At 46.0% G+C, this 26,373-nt stretch overlaps 2 protein-coding genes across 3 annotated transcripts in view; one reads left to right on the forward strand and one right to left on the reverse strand.

The window, feature by feature from the left end:
- The window catches only part of CYP7B1 (cytochrome P450 family 7 subfamily B member 1), a 126,053-nt gene extending 117,583 nt beyond the window's left edge, over nt 1–8,470 (forward strand). For both annotated transcript variants that reach the window (XM_065831397.2, XM_071804075.1), the window contains exon 6: nt 3,580–8,470. In XM_065831397.2, the coding sequence (XP_065687469.1) occupies nt 3,580–3,876 (297 nt within the window). In that variant the 3' untranslated portion in view covers nt 3,877–8,470. The remainder of the gene's footprint in view (nt 1–3,579) is intronic.
- Nucleotides 8,471–16,045: 7,575 nt separating this feature from the next.
- Nucleotides 16,046–17,230, reverse strand: BHLHE22 (basic helix-loop-helix family member e22). The gene has a single exon (XM_065832993.2). The coding sequence runs from the start codon at nt 17,078–17,080 to the stop codon at nt 16,184–16,186; it is 897 nt and encodes a 298-aa protein (XP_065689065.1). The 5' UTR covers nt 17,081–17,230; the 3' UTR covers nt 16,046–16,183.
- Nucleotides 17,231–26,373: the final 9,143 nt, after the last annotated feature.

A 26,373-nucleotide genomic window follows, 5' to 3' on the forward strand; every position in this document is an offset into this window, starting at 1 on the left:
ATTATAGCAGTGTCTTACTTGAGCCTTATGCTTTTTCACCTCCCTTCATAGGGATTCGCCTCTTCTTGATCAATTAGTAGAGCGTTGTGAACTTGAGACTGTAAAGCTGTTGCTCTGCAGCGAAGCTCGGAGGGTAATTGTGTCATCTCCTTGTATTTTTCTCTGACGCTCGAGTTAATGAATATCAAAGCCTCAAAATTAATCCACCCTGCCTCAGCCTTAATACGGCTTCAGAAGTTCACCACCTGCATGCAAATTGAAGAGTCTTCATCTGCACGAGGTTGCTCCCCCAGATTGCTGTCCCCAGCCTGGGGTGCCACAGAGGAAACACAGGGATGGACACTGAGACCACTAAATGCCACCTCTGCCTGGGCAGCAGGAGTCCATAGCCGATCCATTCCTCCTCCCTTTTTCCTAAGCAAGCAGCTATCTCCCAGCCATGCTGATTTGACATTTGAGCCGAAGAAGGGAACTGGCATTTTTTTATATGTTTGTAGAACATCAATGTTAGAGGCATTGCTCCCTGAGGCTGTCCCATTTGGGAATTTAAGGATATGAGGTTGCAGAGGAAAGATGAGATTCAAGTTTCTTGTTGGTTCAGGACAGTGTCTCGTTGTACAGAAACTCCACCAGAGTCCGTGAGAGGAGGTGTGGCGCGAATCAGAGTTAGCAGAGTAAAGTACCGTCACAGGGGTGATCACTGGAGACATGAGAGTGGAAGTGACATCCAGGAGGGCCCTGCTGGCTGTCCACACCAAAAACAAAGACAAAGGGTTTTAAAAAATAATCCATATATTGGCAAATAGCTGATTAATATTTCTATCCTTAAAAAGTAACAACTGACAAATAGGCTTTTTCTCATTTTATTCTTAACACTTTATTTTGGAGAACATTATTGATTTGTCAAAAGTCCATCTGTTTGTTTAGGTCCTAGACAAAAAGCATCAGCGTGGAAACTGATCCCCTCCCTTATCCAATAATTGCCGGAATATATTACCATATTTCCATTGCTTGAATATATCTGTTTAGTATCAACTCTGCTCAGCTTTCACAGTACAGCTTTAGTTCATATATTATATCTTTTTGATAGTGAATGAGCAATCCACACATTGCAGTACATTGATTTCAGCACACGGGCCCTCTCGAAAAGTGGGGAAATCACTCTTCTGTTTGGTTCTTAAAATATGCAGTGTGCTTTCAACAATAACTACTGAGGATCAGATAGAGATGGAGAATGAATTTTTTGAAAGGTGCAGTCTTGAGCTTGTCATGTATTTAGGGAAAACTTCCCTGGGAAAACAGGCAGCTTGATGAGATAATTTTGTAGCAATGCTTTTCTCCTCGGTACATAAATTTAAGTACAGGCTATCTTCTGCTTTGTCTAAGTGTAAGCATATATTGTTGACCTCTTTTTCCACTTATCAAAGCCTAAATAAATGAGTCTTTTTTTTTTTTTTTTTAGTGAAGTGGCTAAATGAACCCATGAATCCTAACAGCTAAATTACAGAGGTCCATAAATTAACTTTGTAAATCACACAGAGTGAAATATCAGGAAACCTTACATGGTGGCTTTCCAAACAAAAGTAAATATGAGATGTGAGAGAGAGACGCTTACATCAACCACAGGAGACTATTCAGTTTTCATAATGCCCTTAGCAGACCATCCACACAGAACTTCATCTCCTGCTTTTCCTCAGTGTTTTTTTTTTCACCTTTTCCTCACCATCATCTACCCTGTCTCTTCCAAAGAGGCCTCATGCATGGCTGAAAGTTCCTTTATCATCAAAAATTAGTCTTTATTTAGCCACAGAACTAGCTTTTAAATAAGTGCTATCCAATCCTAGGGTCTTCAACAACCTAAGCACGAGTTTGATGTCACTGTCATTGGCTCCATTCCTGCCTCACACTTGTTTTCTGCTTTTCCAGTTCCTTAGACAGCGATTTATTTTTTGTTAAAAGCAATTACAACTCTCAGACGGCTCTTAAAATGACAAAGAAAGCATAAGGTTTGGCCCAGTATGTCTATATGTGTTCGATACCACAGTTCTTAATTGCTCCAGATGCCAGGAGTGCACCTTGTGGAAACATTCCAACAAAGTGAAGAGCTCTGGACTGGCTTGTATTTTTTTTAAGCAATTGGAGTTCATATTTAGCAGAGCTTTTTTAGACCAGCAGGATTTACATTTCAGGAAGTAAATATGTTTTAAGGAAGAAATGGTATTCTGGGCTTTCATTTGTTACTGTGTTTCTTCAAACGAAGCAATAGCTTACCAGGAAAAGAAATAATGGCATGCTTCCTTTTGGCTGGGATGTTCAAAGAGACTGAAAATAATTATTTTCTCAGTGTAAAGACATATATGATCACTTTTAACTTTGTGGAAAATACAGGCCTCTGTCATTTGGAGAAACAAGCTCCTGTTCTTCAACATCCAAAATTACAGCCCCTCTGGTGCACCTTGTGCTTGTTCCTTTTCTCACAGACCACCTCCCCTCACTGTTTTTTCTTGACAGCAAGACTTGTAGTGCATGGTTTTCAGAGCCTTTAATCTTATGGGTAGATCAGTATCAGCGTATTTTTCATTGCAGTGTAGTTTTTTTAATCAGTTGAGGTTGGTTTCTGTCTGACTGACTTGTTCCCAGGCAGCTCCAAATGGCTGCTGCTATAGCAGATGTATGCAAAGCAGGACAAATGCTAATGAGTGACCATAAGCAAGAAGTGTCTGTCATTTTTATTCAAAGCATGCAGGAGGATTTTGTACGTGGTTAATTTGCCGTTGACTGAGTGAGGATGCCAGATCTCCTTCATTCAAAAACAGGAATTATCTCTAAACAGGGATCCTGCTACTGGAAAATAGTCAGAAAGATGTTCAGTTTATGGAATGAAGGTTACAAGCACAACCTCAAGCCTTATTTGAAAGCCCCCTCTTTATAGTGGTCAATCACTGATGGTTGTCCTGCTTAGCAGCTTCCGAAGCAAACCCTTTGAAGGTCAGCTGTGGCAAATAAAACAGCAACCATCTCCAACTGAAGAGAAAATTTACCGCAAAGCGTCGGGTCTGGTTTTCGAATAATCTGCACCACTGGGTGCAAAAGAAGGATAAATTTTGCTCTAGATCACAAGAACAAGATCGGTGTGATGCATTAATTTATTCATAGGCATTTGCAGAATTTGGCAGATTATCCTTATTCATGATGTATGTACCAGACTGAGCGCATATGATACTTTACAAGAAAATTGTCCTTCCACTAAGGTTCATTGTCCCTGCTACAAAGCAGTCAAAATCTAATTACAATCAATACAGGCCAGACACTCAGTGGATGAGACATGGAAGTTGAAGGAGTTTGATGTAAAAGGGCTAAGCTAACTAAGTGGATTTAAGGAGCATTCTTTGCAGGGAAGATAATGTGAGCTAATGAAACTTGAGGGAACCAACTAAAAAGGAGAAGCTGTCAGCTCCTTGTCTTCCTCTTTATCTTATTTTCTGGGTTTCAGAAGCGTCACTGTTGCTCAAACAAAGCAACTCATGTAACTGCCTTGTTAGATATCACGCTCTCTCTCTCTTTCCCTTTTATTTTCAGGAGTATAAGTTTGATCGATACATAGAGAATGGCAAGAAGAAAACCACGTTCTACAAGGCAGGAAGAAAACTGAAGTATTTCCTAATGCCCTTCGGCTCTGGAATCAGCATGTGTCCAGGGAGGTTCCTCGCAATGAATGAGATGAAGATGTTTCTCTTCGTACTATTGGCTCATTTTGATGTAGAACTAGTGGAAAACAAAGCTGTCAGACTTGATAACAGTCGTATGGGCCTTGGTATCCTCCTGCCAGACGCTGATATTGCCTTTCGTTACAAGCTAAGGTCCTTAAGAAAGTGAGCGGCTGCCTGTATGCCTTCTACTAATCTCTGTGTTTGCTCTGTTTCCTCAGCTTTATATTTTTCAAAATGTTTGGGTTTTCCTTTTCTGCTTTTCTATTTGTTTCTACGAAGAAAAGCCTGTGAGCTGGAAGTAGATGTCATATGTGGGGACATGCAACCCCAGTTTGTCCTGTTTGCCTTGTGAGTAATGAGGTGAGATGACAAGAGTTTGGCCAAATGAATAGCCCAACATCCCTGCAAGATGAACCCACATACTCTGGCCATGAGTCAAATAGGATTTACAGGGAAGATGACATCAAGCTGAATCCAAGCCATTTAAATGGGAAACGTGCTCAGCAGTCCTCTGTCACAGGGGTTCCCCCTTGTTAGATTGGAAGGTCCCATACACCCACCATCTGATGTAATTTCTGTATCTGCTCCTAGAAGCATAATAGCAAGAAAAGGAGAACTTAATTCTAGAGGACAAAAGAATTTTTAGGGCTCATTATTCTAACTTTTTGTTTACTCTGTTCCCTTTGTGGTCTTGAGAGTCTTAGCCCTTATTTGAGAGATGTGATGGAAGCTGTGTGGGGTGTTGGGGGTGACTTGCAAGAATGTCTTGATGGCAACGCATTTCTGACTTCACTTTTATGTACTGAGGTAGTGAGGGTGAATACTTTGCTTTTCTTCTTCTTTTTTTTTTTTTTTGGTGCATTGCAAAGAAATTAAAATCTGTGGGTTTTTTTCCTGCAGTCATTTAAAGTCAGAAGGGAGGTTCTGTTGATTTTAATAAGCTCTGGATCAAGCCTAATTTATCTATTTTGGCTTTTGACCCAAAAAAAAGTGTATTCTTCAGGGAGAAAATACATGAGGCTGTTTGAAATGATTCTACCATCTCAAAAATTACCTTCTGTTTGTCTCACTGTTTTCCTATAGCACATCCATGTGTTTTATTTTGATCATTTCTTGTGTTTGTTCATTTCTCCAAAAAGGCAAAAGAAGAAGAGGGCTTCAATGGCAAGCGTGGTCTCTGAAACTACTTTTTAACAGTGTTTTTCTGTGCCTAAGTTATGCATAGGCAGAGTAGCGTGGCTTCTGTTTGGAAACAGACGTGTCCATCCACACATTGGAAAATAAGCTCTTCCTGACCAAAATCTGAGCAAGTGACAACTCTGGACAGCTGCAGGAGTTATCTGTGTACTGGCTGCCCAACCTGCTGCACTGGGTGACCAGCTCTTGTTTCAGAAATAAATTTCCTAGTGCACAAGATCTGAAATTTTCAGACCCTGTCTCTCTTCCCAGCCATCACTTCAGAGACCGATGAGGATTCTCATGGCTGTCCAGTCTCAATTTGCCAAGATGATAATTGTGATGGGAGAGTAGCCATGTCTGTGGGCCTTGCCTTGTGTTCCCAAAAAATTCTCTCTTTGGGATGTGCCAGCATAAGTTCTGCCTCCGCTGCCAGCAGGTGAATAATGATGTTGTACCTGCAAAAGGCTTCCCCTCATACTCCCAAGTGTCCTGTCATCATTTATTGAAGTTAGACTGGAAGAAAGATGAATAATCACTGCAAGAAAAGGTTAGTTTGGACAGCCAACCCGTGATCTATTTCGTGCCAGGATTTCCATTTCTCCACATAACTAACCAACCAAGGAGGTGGTGTCACCGCTGTCTGAACTTGAGTTCAGATTTGCCTTATAGGTGCTGAATGAATTGCTGGCTCGTCTGGAGTTGCAGTTCATTAAAAATATCTTTTTTTCTCCCCAATATTTCATTGTTTGCTGTGGTTTTGTGGTGTCCTGCTTTGGCACTGTCAGAGGCAGGATGCTCAAAACAAGCACCCAGAATTCTACTTTGTGCAAAAGACACAGAGCTCTGAAAACTTCAGCCTGAGTTCACATGTCTTTTCCCAGTGGGCCATCAGGGCCACTAGCTCATTTCGAGAATGTTGAGCTGAAATTTGCTGTTCTTTAATTTTGTATGTCTTCTAAAGTCATAAATTTTACCCATCTCTAAAGCACTCTATGGCCTATGAATGGAAATTTCTACATACATACTAAGGATTAGAATTATTTATTATTATTTGTGTAGAAGCCTGTTTAGTTATTCACTTAAACAAATACCCTAAATAAGCATCAGCATCAATAGAAAGGCTTTCAGAGATTGGCATAGCCACATTCCAAATCCTCTGAGGAGAAAATTGTGGTTTTGTGAGAGATATTGGATAAACATTTTCTCTTCATATATAGTATCGATAACGTGCTCAGTGCTGGAGTATGCTTACATTAAATGGGATTTGCAGTTGATTAAATGCCTTAACTTTGCTTCAACATTTAATCAACAGCAAAAGCTGATTATTGCTTTGTGCCACAGAATAAAACTGGTTTTATGGATAGATTCTTGTACTCAAGTTAGTTACTGCTGTTGTTCCTCTGTAGGAGCTATTCTCTACTCAGCCATAGTTCACAATCCAGTTTGGACATTAGAGCCTGGTTTATTGAGAGAGGAAAAGTTGATATCATTACACTGTTGACTGTATTCCATTATTGCTTAAATGTAAGCTGTAAAATGTCTCATGCCATAGTTATGATAAATCCTTCTTTGGCATCCAACTTTGAAACAAACCTGAAGCAACTGCATAAATAACAGTAGGTATTTGTTTTAAACATAAGACTCTTTTAATAATCTTATTCTATTTTTAGGATTTTGAGTTAGAGTATCACAGGCTGCTGCATAATTTGGTAGGACATAATAAGTCTGTGCCAAAAGCACATGCAAATCATTAGTAATTCCAAATTAATTGCCGATCAGTTTGTATAGTATCTATTTTGAAATTAAAAGAAGAGCTAGATTGTATTCAAAATAGCCAATTAAATCTACAGGGCATGTTCCACTGGGAAAGAAAAAAAAAAAAAAAAAATCAGAATTTCTCCCAGGAGTTGCAGGAAACCTCCATGAAGGCACTTGGAAGCCTTGCATTGGCTTTGGAGAGTACGCTTTGCACCTGCAAGAGGCCAGAGTTTTGCTGGGATAACAGTTAGTTGCTCTTTTCACTCAGGGACCAAAATAATCAAACTTAAAGCAGCATCTGCCCAGCTTGTCCTGGAACTGTGTAACTCCTGCTCCTGGTAGGTTAGTTTTGCTGGTAAGCAGTGCATCACCACCTGAGCGTACCCCAGCTGCAGAGGAAACAAGCCTCACCCTGCTGTAAAGTCACAAGTGCTAGAGCGGGACAGAAGAAATGTAAAGCCCTTCTGGTCCATGTATTCAGCAGCTGAGGAGGTGACTTATTGAGTTAGCAGATGAACTGACCAGGAGTGACTCAGTCTCCATGGAGAAGGGAGTGAAAAGGCCCACGGTGTCCATGTTCCTGGTCAAAAAGCCATAGCAACACAAGCAGATGCACATGGGCCATTCCTGGAGGTCCCAGCTGGAGCCAAGCTGGCTGCAGCGTGCTGTGCCGAGGAGAGAGTGTTTCATGACAGTTTTTGATGACCTGCCGCAGAACCCAGCGGCAACCAACTCTGACAGTCTGTCAAAGGGGCACTAAGGTGGCAAAATCATGTAAGCAGAAACGGCCGTGCTGCTCACAAGCATTGGGGTGCCAGTGGGGCTGTGGGGGTGAGTGGAGGGAAGCAGTCTTGTCCTTGTCCTTCCTCTCTGCTGCAGCAGGGCTTCTGCCCGACAAGCCAAACCATCCCTGCTTGGTTCTTCCGCTGCACCAGCGGGCGTAGGGTCAGCCAGGAGGGGTGTGCAGGTGCCCCTGGAATTTCTCTGCTGCTCCCCTGCTGACATGGTGCTCTCACTGATCGCTGTGAGATGTGACTCGGCTGGTTGGTACCAGCCTCTGACTGTACATTGTCATTGCGTATGGCTATATTGATAATACCTTCTGCTACTAAAAAAAGAAAAAAAAATATATATATATAAAAAACACCTTTTTTCTCATATAAAATAGATTTACTAAGTCAGTATGGCCCTTTATAGCACCCAAGAAGAAAACTGAATTTGATCAACTAATGTGAATGCTAAACTGTGATTTTTTTTTTAATTATTATTCTTATTCCAATTTTCAGATTGTGTGTTCTCCATTTCTATACTGGCACTCAGTACTGCTATAAGCTACTGTAAAGTTTTTAAACTGTTACATTAAAAGACTCTGCTAGTCTATGTATACCTGTTTGCAAATCAGATTTTCACATCTCTGCCAGTATGTCCTAATGTGCTAATATAAAACCACATAAGTGTTGTTCTTTAGTTTATGCTTTTAAGCCAGTTGCATGTCACTATTTTAATGAATAATTACTGGTTGTGAATTTCTCTTGTGGAATTATAAATGATCTTTTATTTCATCATTATTGAACTTTCTGACATTCAAAAGATTGTGAATTGCTTTTAATTGTGCAGACTGACATTTTGTGTATAGATGAACAACGGTTAGGTTCTACTTTAATAGTTAATATCCATCATTAAGGCTTGTCGATTGGATAAGGTATATTGTGAATTTCTGAGCGAATAAATTGAAACTTCATTATTTTAGTAATCTAACATCTTAAGTGAATTTTGTATTTTAAGGACACAATAAAAATGAATATATCTATTTTAATATTGAATCACTGTCCATGGTATTTTTTCAAGCTTACATTCACACTTTTCTTACAAAAACACAGCTATTGCTTTAATTTTTTTTTTTTTTTTTTATTTGGCATACAGTATTTTTCTCTTACTTGATCTTGAAAAGCATTTCTGTAAAGGAAAAACGTCTTTAAATCAGCATTGGCGTGGAGTAACTCCTTTGAATTTAGGAAATGGTCAAGTCTGTTTTACCCCCCCCCCATTAAACTTAAGCCAGTTTTTATCAGATAAAGAAAAAAAAAAAAAGTGGTACTTCTGCCATCCTTAGGATGTTACTCAATATTAGTATAAAGATCTGCAATCCATTGGTGATTCTCAAATACAGCTCCTAGGCTTTTCCTTTTACAAATCGGCGTAGTACAAGATGTACTACCTGGTGTAAAATATTCTGTCCTCTCAGATCATTCATTTTAAAAGATGAAATGAATGAAAAATGTTACAATGTACAGCACTGCACCAGCCAAGCACAGCTTGGGTTTTCTGGCTATCGCTGAGTTCTATAAGTAGGTTTTTAATATGAAGATTGCATCCTAAAGACATCAGTGTTTCTTCACTCCTTCATGCAGAAATACTTTTCAGGTATGTCTGGGGGGGTTCTTGAAGATACATCGTAGAGAAGACAGACTTGCAGCATTTTTCTGGGTTGATAAATGTATTTGTAACTCTGCAATTGTTTTAACTCCAGATTCTATTAGAAGTTACTGAAGTTTATAAATAAGAAGTGGCTTTGTTTGGGATTTCTTGAAGGGCACATTTCTGAGTGAGCTTTCCATGATGGTCTGAGAGATAGCTTTGTGGGGAAGTTAGTAAGACCTCCTAACACTGTACTTTAATATTTGTTCTGACACCAAGTGCTTTCTTGATGCTACTTATATTGCACTGTATTTTCAAATTATTCGAGACATCAATTTATGCATGATGTATGCTTAATTAAAATGAACAGAGCTATTTTAACTGTCAAACTGTAGATAGCAAAGTATTTTCCTGCCCATTACCTAAACCAGCCTGTGTACCCTGGCTGGTCATGTCCCAATACATGTCAGAAAAAAAAAAAAACAACATATTACAAACCCACCATTTAAAGCTACACTTATGAAAGTATTGTGATCCTTAAGTTATTGTTTATGTTCATAAATAGTAATGAGTATGAAGAAATGATTGCTGCATATAAAAGAAGCATATAAAAGTAGAAAATTATCCATTTTCATTTGAGAGCAAAGAATTAAACCGTAGTGGGATCTTTATCCTCATGTAAGCCAGTGCTGTGTCTATGTGCCCTATGCCATGCATCAGACTTTCCTGGGACCTCAGATACTGAGGTTGTGTGACCAAACACGTAATTTGTAATAGCCGAAATGTGCTTGTCTTCTAGAACTATTTACACCTAAATAAATAATCTAAAGAAGCTTAAGCTTCAGCTCTTTCTGCGATGAGCCTTCCAGGATTCTATCTTGCAAGATTTTGTTGAACTGATTTTGACAGTGATGTGCTTGTGTGTATTTATTTTTTCTCCAAAGAGCAGCTACGAGTGCAGCAAAGTTGAATAAAGTCTAGGTTCTGGCTACAGGGAGACTAAAAGACAGTAAATAAACACCCTGTGATGACTTTTGACAGTGACTTCATTCCTATCAGCTCATCTTTCCAACTACCTCTTTCTTCCAAATAGTTTAGTCGCTAACCTCCTACACGCAGCAAGTCTTTCCATGTCTGATTTCCATCTCGTGTGTCAGTGAATCGGCTTCATTCTCAACGTATTTTTCAGTTGCCTTCTAAAAATGAAATCTTCACAGCAGCCTCTTGCAAAATCGGCATCGCAGGTAGCTACAGCTGAGAGAAGAGCCGCGTCGCTTATATGCTTTGAACCTGAAAAGCGGATGGGCATTAATTGAGCTCGGGATTGATGAGGGAGTTGTTCGCCCAGCACCGGGGAATGCCGCCGCTCCGGAATGGCTCCGCTCCGGGATGCCGCCTCGGGGTGCCCCCGGCCCGGGGGTTCCCCACACCTGCCGGGCTCCCGGCGCCGGCCGGAGCTCACTGCGCTCCGAACACCCTCGACTCCGTAAAAAATTCAGTCGGAAAGGGATGGGAAGGGGGAGATGAGGAGAGACTCCTGACGCTCTTTCCTAAAAGCAGCCCGTGCTTGAGGGGATGGTGGAAAGGGGAAAGGGGATGGGACCCCCGACAAGGTTCCTAGGCAACGTTTCTGGGTGGTAGGTGAGTTCGGAGGGCTTTGGCTGGTGCAGAGGCGGTTTACCCTGGAAAGGCGATTGTTTGCCCCTAATCCTCAATTATGAGGATTTTAAAATAGTATTAGAGGGGCAATCTGTTCTGCAACTTCTCAGAAGAAATAATTGTTGATTTAGATAAGCACTGATCCCTTCAGTGGTTGATGAAGACGTTAATTTATGACTGTCTAGCAGTTTATGGCTGTCATTAGATTTTCAGCTTTGTCTCCGTTCGCGATGTATCTTCCTTTTTATTTTAATCCGAGACAATTATGTAAGAAAACGGTTATGTTTGATCTAAAATGCATCGTTTTCCTATAGCATTTCAAATTATTCACAGATCATAGTTCTTATATGTGCATATATGAATTTAAAAATACAGCAGTAAAGTGCTTCAAACGGACCATAAATTTGCTTCGTCTTTTATCACACGTCTCTGAATCAGGTTGAGCGGACAAGGGCAACTAGGGGTTTGGGGAAGGATTTAACTCTTCCCGATGCTGAAGAACCAGTCAAACCAGAGCGAATCCCCCCCGGAGCGTTTCGGAGGAGGGAGAGGCTGGGTGACACCGAGCTGATGAGTGACCACAGGGAAACGGGGCTGGCTGCAGTTCTGTGTTCAATTAGCAGATGTCCCTTCTGCGGCGTGACCGGCTGCTAGGAGTCCCCGAGCCAGGCTGGGGGCCGGGGCGGCCACATCGGCTCCCGCTCGCGGCAGCGGCTCCTACCTTCGCTCCTGCCGGACCGGGATAGGATGGGATGGGATGGGATGGGATGGGATGGGATGGGATGGGATGGGATGGGATGGGATGGGATAGCACCCGGGGCAGCGGACAGGAGTGGCTTAACCCCTGCGGCGCCTGCCTAAAATAAGCGCAATGCTTCATCGGGAGCCGATATTAAGCCTCCGACGGGCTCCGCTAGCACCAGAGCCCCTCGGGCGGGGGTCTTGCCCCGCCGAAAGATAGCGACCCCGCGAAGCGGTCGGCGGGGGCCGGGGCGGGTACGTAGTCCAGCTCTGCTTCCCCAAAGTTTCGTCCCGCTCCGACAAGGAGCTGTTCCGACATCTGATTAAAGCCTCAGAATCCCTCCGGCCTGTCGGCGGCGGGTGCAATCAGACTTAGAAATGATGCTTGAAAGAGTCGTAGAGGCCTGGCTCATTTATTTTAACCCCCAAAAATTCCCCTCCGCTGCCACCACCACCCAAAAAAGGAGTGTAAATTGTTGTAAAGTTTCCGAGCACATGGATAACTTACTTTGACTGCTGCTTTTTAATTAAAAATAAACTTATTTATGTTTCTGATGTTTATATTACGCGATTTAATTACGTTTAGAGGCAGCGTCGCACTTTTTCCCCCCCTTCCACCCTAAATCACATTTTCATTAAGGGTTTTAATAAGAAAACTCACTTGACCACTATTCATTATCTAGTCCCTTCCATGCACACAAGTTCACTTACCCATTCATTTATTCACTTACTCATTCCAGCAGATCCGCTGCAACTGCTGCTAGCAGGGATGTGAACACTCATAATTATTTGTCAAAGTCTGGAAAGTGTATTATCCCTTCTTCTAGTGGTAATTAGTTACCATAGCATCTAATACGTAAATGTGCCCAGAGCACACCATTAACAGTTAAGCGGAGGATTCAATTTAACACATGATTATATCTTTCATAAGTCATTACATTAGGAAAGCCAATGTCACTCATGCTGGGACAATTTCAGGCTCAGGGCCGGCGGAAGGGGCCGTGGGCCGGGGGAAAGGAGTCTGAGAAGCGGGGGCAGAGGGAGACTTCGGAAAAGGCTGGGAGAGATCTCGCTACGATGGGGGGCTGGAAACGGGGAAGAAGCTCTTTTGAAGGGGGACATGTTCATTTCTGGTGAAGTGATCTATCAAGCGTTAAGAGGGGCGGGGGAGACTCTCTCCTCCCCCCACTCCCGACACACACGGTACTTGCATTGGCAAGATCTGCCCAGGGACTGGCCCGGCGGCTTCCTGTCGCTTCCCAGAGAGGCTGTTCGGTCCAGAAGGACGGGAGTGAAGGGTCGGGAGTGACAGCACCTCTGCTCGGCAGAGACCCCTTTCGCCCCCCAAAGCAAGCAAAGAGGGAGCAAGAGAGTCCAAAGTCGGGCGGCAGCGGTAGCCAGGAATGAAACGCGTTTTCATTCCTCCTTCCCATCGCTCCGAAGCAGAGGCAAATGAGAGGTGGACAGAGAAACCTCCCGATGTGCCACAGACAGCAGCGGCCGGCCTCGCTCCTTCGAGCCGGCTGGGAGCAGTCCCGGCCGGGCCCGCACATGCCGCCCGTTCCTCGGCCCCTTTTCACGGGAGCCGGAAGGCAGAGCGTGGGCCTCCCACAGTCCCTCGCCTTCCCCCCAGCCCAGGTCACGGACACTCCAGGAGTTTGCTGGGACCCCCCTTGCCTTCGCCGTCCCGAGCCCAGATAGAGCCAGGAAGCGCCCGCGCCTTCCGGGGGACCCTCTCCGGGAAGCCTGCTCGGTAGCCAGACATATTAAGCGGTAAATCTTGCAGCAAACGTGTTCTGCGATGTTACATGCACGAACACACACTCACACACACACACAGGCACGCACCACGCCAAGCTGGTGGCGGTGGTTAATTCCTAATCAGAATGATGGACAGCAGAGACAGAACAATACAAACTAATGGCTGTGTTGCTGATCACTTTACCCCTTGATTAAAGACACCCAATTATGGCGCAGAACAGTGTCGTAATTATGTTCCTTAATCACATCCAGGAGGTTTAATTGCCTTAACGATGTGTTTCATTAAATGAATTTAGGTATTATAGTCGACAGTTTTCATACACAGTTGTTTTCAAATTAACATAATATTAGACATCGTCATGGAAATTGTTTTAATAATCATAATTAGACGCACCCAGCCTTTGTCTCGTAAATGCTGAGAGACGCTTCTCCTTGCGCCTGGGGGCTGATCTGCCCACCCTCTCTGGGCTGCCTTCCCACAGCTCCCTGGCACTTTACAGTTATGTTTCCTGAAAAGTTACAGGTTCTGATTAATCTTTTTTGATGGGAAGTGGAGCAGAAAATATTTATCTTCTACCCCCGCGAGTGTTGCTACCGTTGAGAGAGGACACCCAGCACCGGTCTCGGCTGCCTGAGGCGGGGAGACCCGGTGGGGGCCCCGGCTCACGGCTCTGCCCGGACCCTCGGCCCGGGCCCAGCTCAGGGTGGGCAGCTTTTGGGAGCTGGCCGTTCCCTCTGCTCTTGGGTTTGGGACAAGGAGGAAGTGCCACGAGTGGAAAGGCGACACCAAATCTTGAGGGGAAGGAGGAGGCAGGGGGTGGTGCTGCAGCTCCCCCCGGTGCGCAGCCATCCCCACGGGTCGGGGGCGAGGAGCGTGCGTGGGGAAGCGGGATGGGGCAGGCAGGACTGGGCTCTGCCCCACGGCTGCTCAGTGCCACCGGGGTCCGCGCGGGAGAAACGCACCGCGGGGAAGAACTTTTATCCCCCCCGCCCTGGACACCCTGAGCCAGGAGTAGGTTGCCGGGGGGATGCTGGGGAGCATTCAGAGCAAAGGAAACTACCCACCAACCCCCCCTTCATTAAATCAGGAGATACATGCTTAACAAAGCACAACATAATACAAGCGTTTGTTCAAAATATTTTAATAAAGATTCTTTCCGACATAGATACACATACAAACGATCGTACATTGCTGCCATAATCTGATTGACCTATTTAATATATATCACTCTTTACACATCCGTGACCTGCCAACAGATCCATCATGGCTCCTATTTTGCCATCCAATCTGACAGTCCGAATTTGTATTATCTGCAAGTAGTGGAAAATAGCAGGACTCGTTTTTGAAAATAGGAAAAAAAAAAAAAAAAAAAGAGGGGGGAAAAGGAAAAAAAGAACCTTGATTTACAAATGGCAGAGAGACAGTCACCCAGCCATGCAAACTCAAACTGAAGGCTCACTTTGGATAAATAGCTACGTCTTGCTTTCCATCTTTCATTTTTCTTTCAAAAAAACCACCCTCCCACCCACCCCCACCAGAAAAAAAGAAACCAGAATTCCACGCATTCTGTAAGTCAGCCTAAAGTATTTTGAAGTATTTCAACTTAAATAATCATCCACAGTCAGAATAATTTACACACACATTAAAGCGGTTTAAATTATACCTTTGAAAACACAGCACCTGGGAAAACATTGGCTTGGCAAGTGTTCTTGTAGCAGCTATTGCTCTGATGCCTTGTAAAAGTAAATAGCAATTACCTGTTATAATGCAAAGAATATCCTTTCAAAAATCAGTTGGTTGAGCAATTAAGAATACACCTTTCCTGTAATTTTTGGACTGAAGCAATTTATTAAAGCTCAATTTAAATACAGGGATGATGCAACTTAAAATCCAGATGACCTTTCATAAACCTAAGCAGCTTGGATACATCAACATTTCTGGTTATACGTTGTTGGCAAATAAACGTTTTAAACACTTGGCACACAGTTTAAGTTAATCCATAAACAGAATTTTAGAAGCATTTAAAGTAACTGCACATAAGACCCGTGACTTTAACACATGATAAATATTGTTGGCATAGGAGGGTCATTTAAAGAATAACAAATAAATAGCATGTCTTGTTTATACATCATTGCAAAGTGGAAAGAAACAAGGTGCACATAAATATTTCTTTTAAAAATGCGATAGTTCCAGCCACACAGAGTAAGGGGTTTGATCGGTTACTTTTTGTCTTTTTTTTTTTTTTTAACTCTTTCGATTTTTTTTTTTTAAATCACTCTCACCAAACTTTGCGCATTTTCACAGGATCAAAGTTTAGAGACGATAAAAAATACAAATTCTTCCATAGCAATGGTCCAGTCCCTTTGTTTCTGCAAGTCGCTTAAATAATAAGTTTACATTTCAAGTTTGTTTGTTTCCTGGCTCAGAATAATATTAATACTGCTAATAATAATTAAAAAAAAATATCTATGTTCAAGTGCCCTCTGATTTGTCCCATCCACCTCCGCGCCCGGGTTAGCCGCGGCCCCTTCCCCTCGCCCTCACCGGGACCAGGACCGGGTGGGGGCCGCTCTCCTTCCCTCTTCCCGGCGCTAACCCCGGCTGCCAACCCGGCCTGTCATTTCTCGGCCGCTCCTTTGTCCGGACGCGCAGAGGGTGCCCGGCGAGAGCGACCCCCACCCAGCACCCCCGGGCCGAGACTTCCTCTCCGCGGCACCCCCGGCTCCGCGCCCCCTCCCCGGCTCCGCACGCACGCTGGCTCCCGTCGCGGTCCCGTCTCGACAAAACCCGAGGACAAGAGAGAGACGAGGCGAGGCCAGGTGGAGGGAGGAGGGGGCCGGGCAGCCGTCAGTCCCTCCGCCGCCCCCGCGCCTCCCGGCCCGGGGCCGGGTCCGGACCGCCGGCTGTCGCCGCTCCCCGGGGCCGCGGCGGCGGCGGGGGGCGGCAACGGCGGCGCTTAAGGCTTCTCCGTGCACTGTTTGCAGAGGCTGGAGGAGACGCTGTTGAAAATGGCACATTTCTCCGGGCAGGAGGTGGTGGGAGGCAGCCCAGCGCTGAAGGGGTAGCCGGCCGCCTGCTCGTAGGCGCCGAGGGCGGGGTGCAGCGCCGCTGCCGCCGCTGCCGCCGCCGCGGCGGAGCTGGGCAGGGAGGCTGCCGAGATGGCCTGGCCCTGGTTGAGATAAGCCACCAGGCGCCGCATCTCCTCCAGGGCCTGCGCCTGCATCAGGATGTAGTTCTTGGCCAGAAGGAGCGTGGCGATCTTGGAGAGCTTCCGCACCGAGGGGCTGTGCGCGTAGGGGATGACCGCCCGCAGCTCGTCCAGCGCGTCGTTCAGGTCGTGCATCCGCCGCCGCTCCCGCGCGTTGATGTTGAGGCGCAGCGCCTTCTGCTCCTTGGACTTCTTGCTGCCGCCGTGCCCGTGGCTGTTGGAGCAGCCACCCTCGGCCGCCTTGAGCCCACCGCCCCCCCCGCCGCCGCCCGCCGCCGGCGAGGCGACGCGCGGGTCCCCCCCGGCACCGCGCAGCACCAGCTCGCAGCGGCCGTCGCTGTCGTCGTCGGGGCTCTGCTCGCCACCGCTGCTCTCGGCCACCGAGCTGCGGCTGGCGCTCTCCCCGTACTTGACGCAGACGGAGCCTGGCGGCAGCGCCAGCGGGTCGCCGCCGACGCCGGGCTGCAGCAGTGCCTCGGGCTCCGCCGCCTCGTAGCAGGCGAGCGGCGAGGGCTGACGGTCGCGGGGGTGGGAGAGGTCGAGCCCCGGGGGCGAGCGGAAGGCGGACTCCATGCGCTTGGCCGAGGCGGCGAGGCTCTTGTGGAAGAGGTCCTCTTCTGCGGGCAGCCCCAGCGCCCGCTCCATCGGCGCCCCGTTCGCCTCCGCCTCCGCCTCCTCCGCCCCCCTCAGCTCCTGGCTCGCTCCTCCAAGGCTCCGCGCCGCGGCGGGCGGCTCCCCGGCGTCCCGCTGGCAGAAATCGCCTCCCGCTCCGGCCGGGGCTGCGCCGTGCCCGGCACCGCGGCTGCCCTTGCTCCGGCTTCGGCGGCGGCTCCGGCGGCGGCTGCGGCTCCGGCGACGGCTCCGGCTGTGGCTCCGGCTGCAGCTCCGGCTCCGGCTCGCCCTCAGCAGGCGCCACGCTGGGGCATTGTGCTCTGCCAGCGGAGCCGCTTCCACCGTTTATCTTGCTTGGATTCACCTTCAAGAGATTTCCGGACCCATCAACCAGCAGCCGCCGCAGACGGGGGAGTCTTTTACATCATTATCTCTGAGAGTAGGTTATTATGAAGAAGACTCGCCTGTTGGGACAGAGCTTTCTACCCAATCAGGTTAACGTTTTAATTAATAGGATTAAAACGGTAACAAACAATCCCAGGCGCTATCTGGCCCTGAGTCTGAATAGTTTCATTTCCCAGGTCTGAAGACAGGCAGCAGCTAGAGCTTTATAAGAGGCGCCTGCTCCATTATTCTCTCTGCCATCTGTATACACAGCTTAACGCATATGTTTGCAAGACGTTGTGTCCTGTTAGTAACCCAACAACTGCCTTTAGCTTGACATGTGTGGCGACTTTCACTCATCAATGAGCACACTAAAAGCCCTACTTAGATCGAAGGATGTTCTTTGCCTCCTTCAGCAAATTACAGCCCTGCACTGCAGAAAAGCCCGTTTCAACACTTCCCCTTCCGAGTGCCGCCAGCAGACTTCTGCTAACTTAGCCGTGGAGTCAGAAGTGACACCCTCTCCCCCCAGCCCACCCACCCCCTGCATTTACATTAACTTATAGCCCACTCCCACCCCCACCCGTCTTCACGAAAAGCATCCTCTGGGAAAGAAAATAAAATAATTAAAACCCCGGACCAACCCGCACGGCCGTGCCCACTCCTGCCCACCTCCAAAGTCCACTTTTCTTCCCTGGGAGGTGAATGGTCCCCAGCCCCCTCTCCCCCCCTCCAGCAAACGGAGAACAAACTACGGGGGGGAGAGCCCCCCCTTCTCCTCCCCTTAGCCGTTTTCAGGCAGCAGATTGCCGCTTTCGAGCGATTATTCCCCGTGCCCCTATAAAAAATGTAATGCCCCATCCCGTACCTTGAAAATGAACCGATCTGGGGAAAAGGGAGGGCAGGATGAAAAAAGGCAAAACCCACCAAACTTTTTTTTTTTTTAATAGTTTATTATTGTTATTGTGATTGACCGACTCTTTGCAGCTCTCTCCCTCCCTCCCTCCGGCGAGTCCGGCGGGCCGGGAGCACCCCGCGCCGCTCCCAAACGCCGGGATGCCACCGCCGGTGTCAGGGCGAGGGCGAGCCCGGCACCCCGGTTACTCCGGGGATGCCGGCCCCCTGCTTTCCTCCCAGGGCTTCTCCTCAGAGCCGGGCACACGCTTTTCTGCGCTCTCCCATAAGGTGAAGTAGTAACTGGAGGGTTGGTCTGAATTTTGTCCCGCTGCTACTCTAATGCTCGAAGCGAACAGCTCGCTCTCGCTTTACTGTAAGCGCTCAGAGTATTTAGTGGCAGGTTTTCATTCTTATGACATCAGTAAAAACAATATTTCCCAACACTTCCAGTAAATCATTCTTATGTGGCAGAATTACTGAAGGCTATGAAATTTTTTTGGTTTCTCCGGTTTCATTAAAAACCTTTTAATTGTGTCTTTCAGAGTTGGCCCCAGGTGTTGGACTCTTTTCATTACATTTTGCTCTAATGTGATGAAATTCTAATTCTCTCCTTACCATATGGTTAAATTTCCCCACTGAGAATTAGTTGAAAAAGGAGAAATAATCTATTAATCTCTGTAATAGATTCACAAATGAGGTTTGCCACAGAACCTGTTTTTGAATGGTAATATCAGAACAGTTGGGGGCCTTGTTTCAGGAAAGAAAGGACCAGGCGACAACAGAAAACGTTTGAATTTTCACCTGGAAAGAATGAAAAGAAGCCAAGCTGCAGATTTCAAAGTAATTGACTGAGATTTCATCTAGCGAGGACATGACTACAATACAGACCTTTCTCACCTCGTGTCTCCGGATCAGAGGCGAACATACAAGCCGAGCCCTCCGAAGAGGAAGGAGGGGTGTCTCGCCCCCCTCCCCCCCCCCCGCCCCCCGTTTGGCTGCTGCGCTTGTCTCTGGTCGCCGTCCAAGCGCACAGTCACCGAGTACCTCGCTCCCCTCCCCCTTTCCAAGGGATGCCACCGTTAACCTCTATCATTAGTAATCCAAAAGCATTTTAGGTTTATTCTTTTCCAATTAGCAACTTCATTTTCCCCGGCATCATAAGCAAAGGGCTTTGTAATCGCAATAGGGGTTTTTGGTTTATTTTGTTGTTATTCAATCTGTTTAATATCTAACTTACAAAACTCATGTGGTCACTTAAAGATCATGGATACTGTTATTATAACTTGATGGCTAGAAAATATATTTCATCGCTTGCAACTAATTTTTTCGAAGACAGAGGTATCCGGCTCGATCTTTCCCGCTGATGCCTGGGTTCACAAGTGCTACCTCCCCTCTTTTTGCCAACAGCTTTGGGGACGGTGTACGTTCCCACTCCCTCAGTGTCGGGGCCGGTTGCCTCGAGGGGCGGCGGGTGCTGCCGGGCCGCGCCGTCGGGGTAGAGGGACGCGGGCATCACGGCGACCTCCAGGAGGTCCGGACCGCCTCCTCTTGTCCTCAGTTGCCTTCGCTCAGATTTGCGTTCTGCGTCTAAAATTTATTTCTCTTCGTCTAAGCTCTCTGCTCATCCCTGTCCACCCGCCAGCCTGATTGCTGCTGATCTATCTGCGGGTCTTTCGATGTGCCTCTCCCTGCTGTTGCCCACCCATTCATTCACCTCGCTTTTTCTTTTGTTTCTCTTCATTCTTTCCTCTCCCTTTCTTTCTGTGTCTGCCACCTGTTCTTGAAATATTGATAGATCCCAGTCATGTTGTAGATGCGTTCATGCGTGACTTCCCGTGCTCTAATAATGCCAACTTTCTACCAAACTTTAGCTGGTATCGGGTGGGAGAAGGAAGTGGAGAAGACAAGAAGAGAGTCCTTCTCGTCTCTCCCGCCTGTTGAGGTCTGTCTCTCCCTCTCTCCCGAAGAAGTGACTGTTTAATAATCTCCGGGAACTTTACTTTGGAAGCAGGCAGAAAAATTTATAGAAGCTTTAAATGCGGGGCTTGTAAAAATACCGAGGAATGGTCTTTGAGGTTTATGCACTCGTAAACTTTTGCTGATTGCTTCTGGGAAGTTGTCAGGCATTTAACACTGCGTTTATCTTACAGGGCAATGAAAACACATCTGCCCAGCGTCTCGTTACCTGGTTTAATTGTGCCGCAGCCCTCTGCCACCCGCTCCACTCCACTTGGGTCATTATTCCGGAAAACGAGAAGTCCGGAGCCGAGTTGCGGAAGGGACAGGGCCGGCCGCACTGAATCATCACCCGGACTCCACTGGGAGCGGCCGGGGACGAACCGCCCCGGGCGGGGAGGGATGCAGGGACGGGGGTACAGAGAGGCTGAGGGTTCCCAGAAACAGGTGAGAGCCTACAGTACAGCGTTTATTAATTTTCCAAGGCGTCTTTTATGAGATCTACTTGGGAGTCATTTTGTTCTGCTCCCCACCTGGGAGAAAAGTTAAAAATCTCTTCCAGGGCTGGGCTTCCCGTTTGCTGAAAAGCTTCCTGGAGGAAGAATGCTTCCCAAATTTTCCCTAAAGACGTCCATGACCTCGATGCTGGTGAGGCAGATTTTAGACAGATGAAGGTAGTCTCTCCCTGCCCACTCTGAGCAGAGACGTGGGGTGCCCGCCGCGGCAGGACGGCCCGCGCAGCAAGCTGGAGGCTTCGGACCACCCGCAGGTTCCCTCCCGGTCCTCCCTCCAGCGACTCGGCTCCGAGTCCCTCCTGTCTCCGGCACAACCGAACCTGGGGCCGAGCTCCCCTTGCAGCGGGGGGCAGCTCCAGCTGCACAGTCTGCTCAGCTTTTCCAACTCAAAGTTAAGTGTCGGAGGGCGCTTTCGTTCGCCACTTATGTGTTGTCTTCGCTTTGAGACAAACTTCATTTAAGTTTGGAGTGAAGAAAATACAGAAAAAGAAAGACACTCTCCCCCCGCCCCGGCCCCCTCCTCCCCAATTGCATTAGCTTCTAGTGCAAACCTCCTCGAAGGTGTCTGTCCAGAGTCAGCCCCAAGAGGCCGATGCATCCCAAGCCTGAGAAGTGTTTCCACTGGGCTGCAGGGGGATCAACGGCACCGGAGGGTCCCCGGTGAGACCCGCCAGGTGGCCGGTGTCTCCCCTCCGCGCTCTGCGGGGAAGAACGGCGGCCGCCCTGCTCTTCGCCACAGAGCCCGGAGGCGACACACCGGCCACCCGGTCCCAGCCCCGGCCCCGCTTGCTGCGTTCCCGATCCAAAATCCACAGCACCATCTCCTGGGCAGCGCGAGAAATGCATGGCCTGGCTTAGTGGCGGAGGGGCTGATGTCGGCTGTGGAAGTGAGGAGCGAAGTAAGAGATACAGAAAATAATATGGAAATGTAAAACCAAACGAAACAAAACCAAAAAACCGACAAATTAAAACAAAAAATACAACACAAAAACCCCTTACATAGAAATGCAAAATAACCCTGCAGTGTGTTACAGCATGGGGAATGAAATAATTGTTCCTCTGGTGTCCCTTTTGAAATGGAAGTCTAGGGGCTGAGGACCGTGCTTGGACAGGAGTCAAGAGGCTCTCAGAAGGTATTTTATGTAGTCATTTACACAGACACACTCCTCCCTTCCTCCCTTCCTTCCTCCCTTCCTTCCTCCCTTCCTTCCTCCCTTCCTCCCTCCCTTCCTCCCTCCCTTCCTCCCTTCCTCCCTCCCTTCTTCCTTTCCTTCCTCCCTTCCTTCCCTCCTTCCCTTCTTCCCTCCTTCCTTCCCTCCTTCCCTTCTTCCCTCCTTCCTTCCTTCCCTTCTTCCCTCCTTCTCTCCTTCCTTCCCTCCTTCCTTCCTTCCCTCCTTCCCTCCTTCCTTCCCTCCTTCCCTCCTTCCTTCCCTCCTTCCCTCCCTCCTTCCCTCCTTCCTTCTCTCCTTCCCTCCTTCCCTCCTTCCCTCTTTCCTTTCCTCCCTCCCTCCCTCTCCCTCTCCCTCTCTCTCCTTTATATCCCCCAGAGAAGTCCCCTTAGGCCCTTGAAGCCATTCATGCACATCGTTCCCCATGCATGTGCACTTCTATTTTGGCCAAACCAAGGTTACTGGCGTAGCTTCCCTTAGCAAACTATGCCATGGATCAACAGAACTACATGTTATGCTTATCTATCCACTTCAGCCTGAATTCTGCCTTACACAGCTCTGTCTAACTAACTGTCTCACACAGCTCTGTCTAACTAACTTTCCAGCTCTCAAAGTCCTCATTCTCCCTTCCTCCAAACATTGCCCAGGAAATGTCTGGATGGGTGTCTGGAGGAGCAGAGGGCAGAGCTCTGGCCATGTACAATTAATACTTACTCCCTGCCCAGCTTACTTTCTCACAGTTGACCCTATTTTGTTTATACTGGAAACTTTCCACTGAAAGGAATGTGGCACTGAGATTACTCTTCCCACCCTTCTTTGGCTAGGCTATAGATGTTTATTTTCAGTTAATATTTCATAGTTTCTATAGGCCTTTCTTTTTCGTTCCATGCTTCTTGAACTCCTTCCAGTTCACCTTTATTGATACTGAAAGTACTTAAATCTGAAAGCAGTAGTTGAGATGCTATCTCATCAGTATTGTATACTGAGAGAGACATCTATCACTTCCCCAGTACATGACACCATGTCTCTGTGTTAGAAGCCCAGAAATTACATTGGATTTTTTTTTTGGTCACACTGCTAGATCCTATTCAAATTACAGAAGCCCATACATCCAAATCCATATGTTAGTAAGCATGTATATTACACCTACTATATTCCCTTCAGTCACCACTTTGCAATTATAAGAAGAAAAAATGCTTGCATGTGCCTTTCTTCCTTTCTTTATAAATCCATGCTGTTTATTGGTTGTGGATTCATTCTTCCCTAAGTGCTTAGGATTTTTTACCTTTTAATATATTTTTTCCGCTATATTACTGCAAACTGAAGTTAGGTTTACCAGATGGTAGATGACAGGTTCACTCTTTCTCTTCTCCTTTCCTTGCCATTTTTAAAGACCAGTAATGTGATCCCCTTTCTTTTCAGACATCTTAGAGCCCACTAATTCTCCAGAATACTTTACAAGAATTGTCAGTAGTTTGGATAAGTTCATTAGTTAATTCCCTTTCCTCCCCATGCTGCACATCACAGAGATATGCTCAGTTTCACATCCTTAGTTTTCTCTTCCTCAATCTTCCTTATGACCTTCTCTCAGCAATTCTTACTACAAGATTATTTTTCTTAACTGTTTTTTTTTTTTCTTAAGAAGAAATGCAATTCAATACTTTTGCTGATCTAGAATCATTACTCCTTTTGTTCCCTTCTTTGTAGAATAACAAACTCGTTTTATTCCTAGCAATTCTCTTCTTCCCCTTGTAATTAAAAGATCATCTAGAATCTATGCACATCTAAGTAGTTGCTACATTGGAAAATGGAAGCACTATCTCTAGCAATGCTCTTATACTCTATAAATAAAGCAATTTTATATGTTTAATAACTTATAATGGGCATAAAATTTAAATTGTGTTGAAATACATTTTAGTAAGAATCAAAATCCATATATTTAACAGTGAAAAATCATTTGGTTCTCAGGTTCTTCCTATATTTCAACTATTTTTGAATTAAAGTATAAGCTCATTTCCCATTGCATCCCTTCAGGTGCAATGATAAGTAACAAGAAAGAACAAAGAATTTCCTTCATGGATTACTTTGCTGAATTCATACTTTAATCTTTGGTAGACGATGTTTTTCAAACACACTCAGATGTCTGATTGTCAGCTTTATGTCTAGGGAAGAATTCCTTGCAATTCAGGTACAGTAAAGTATCTACCTCTAGCAAGACTCTGTGTACTATATAACTTTTATAGTCATTATAAAAAGTAATTTATTGGAAAAACTTAAACCTTTTCCAACTCGACTTTTGATTTAAAGGAGTGTGCTCCTGGTTATGGTAATCAGGTGTGGTAGGTGCTTTTTTCAGAATTAGGTTTGCTGTCATGAAGTTTAGAACCTATGAGAGTAACTTCCTCTCAAACATAGCATGTTCACATAAACAGAGCTATCAGCTCATGTTTCACTCTTAAACTGCCAGGAATTGCACATAATACAAGGAAGGAGAACTTTTCCCTTGTTTTAGATTTTTTTTTAAATTTATTTTTCTAGTGTGTATTATTTCTATTTGCCTTCACTGTAGTACAATGCAGTGATTCTGGCTACAGGCTAGGTCTGGGGAAATGGCATATAACAAAAAAGCAGAAGTAATATGGCTCATTAGTATGTGACCCTTCCTTCCTTCCTTCCTTCCTTCCTTCCTTCCTTCCTTCCTTCCTTCCTTCCTTCCTTCCTTCCTTCCTTCCTTCCTTCCTTCCTTCCTTCCTTCCTTCCTTCCTTCCTTCCTTCCTTCCTTCCTTCCTTCCTTCCTTCCTTCCTTCCTTCCTTCCTTCCTTCCTTCCTTCCTTCCTTCCTTCCTTTTTTTACATATTTCTTTCTTTTGCTTGTTTTTGCTTTTTGCTTGCTTGCTTGCACTTGCTTGATTGCTTGCTTCATATACCAAGTGGACTTGCTTGGTTTTAAATGTGACAGGATCCTCTACTAACACTAGAGATCACAATGCAGAGGAAAGCTCCTTGTAACAGTGCCTAGCTCTGACACTTTCTCATGATGTTTTTGGCCAAACCTTTGTAATGGGATTTGACCTTGCTTTTTGATCCAGAGAGGAGGATGTTGCCAGTGATGGTTGCAGTCTGGTTGCTGATTCTGTGTGGGCAGAGGCCTGCTGATGTGAACTGAAGGACTCCACCTTACTACAGCCACAACAGCAAGGGAAGGAAAAGCAAGGAGGGACAAGCACGTGCAGCAGGGACCCTCAGGTGCTCCTGAGAGGTTCAGCTGCTGAGCTCTGACAAAGGTGTCTACAGCTACCTTGGTGTTGCTCTACATTGTGCTGGTAGCTCAGTTAGTCCTTCACTCAAACCTAGCATTAGTAGACCTACTGCCATAGCTCAGCTGGAAAGCAAGGTGGGATAAGGTCAGAGGCCACATGCTACCCATGGGAGAAAAAACATACAGTTCAGTTTTGTGAGGAACTTCGGCTTTCAGAGTATTTTGCAATTATCAAGAATAGTCCAGGTACCACAAAACTTCCACACAACTTCCTCTCTGAGGGTAAGACTGCCTGACCAGAGAATGCTTGAGGGCTGACAAAAGCTTTTAGCATCTTTAGTGACATCTTAGGCTGTCACAGAGACTTATCAATGTTTCCTTTCCAGAGTTATTTGATGATTCCAGGAGAGGACTCCTGGAGGCAAGGGGCTCCATGCACCTGCAGGCTGAATCCACCAAGGTGACAGCCACCATTGAAGAGGCAAGTTTGCATCAAGTTCTGAACATATTTCAAACTGATTTACTTCATTATTGTCCAATTTCTCTCACTGATCATTTGCTTGGACAACAGTTTGATTTATTTGAGTTTAAATGGGCATGAAAACAAATGGTGTGGCTTGAGGCAAGGTTAGGTGCGTCTGATCTACAAAACATGTAAGATTGCATCTGGGGACTTGTGAACTGAGGCACTGTCAGGGAAAGGGCATAGGCAGCCTTTTCACATTCCTGGCCCTATACACACCTACATAAAGCATCAGACCAGATTAACACAGGAAAGAAGTGCTGTTTAATGTATTGGTTGGTTATCTACCTCTTGTCAATAATCCTGAATGAAGACCTTCTTGGAGAATAACATGCTGTTTTCCTGAGAGGTGAGTTCACTGAGGTCAACCTTATACTAGTCTCACCAGCCATGAGACTTGGAGGGATGCTTGCTTGAACAGCTGAAGTTTCCCTGAGACACAGATTTTAGACTTCCCAAACAGGGCATGGGATTTTCCCTGCCTCCCTCTCTTAGCTGTGGCCACGGAAAATTCTGCAGGAATTTCCTGATGTAATGACAGAAGGATGGGAGATGAAAGCTCCAACACTGACATTGGCTCTGATAAACCCAAGTCACCCTGGAGACATATGTTTTGTGTTATGT

Source organism: Patagioenas fasciata, chromosome 2, assembly GCF_037038585.1.
Source record: "Patagioenas fasciata isolate bPatFas1 chromosome 2, bPatFas1.hap1, whole genome shotgun sequence".
Taxonomy (NCBI): domain Eukaryota; kingdom Metazoa; phylum Chordata; class Aves; order Columbiformes; family Columbidae; genus Patagioenas; species Patagioenas fasciata.

Coding starts and splice junctions, on each gene's coding strand:
- BHLHE22 (XM_065832993.2), bottom strand. CDS start 17,080: ATGGAGCGGGCGCTGGGGCTGCCCGCAGAAGAGGACCTCTTCCACAAG.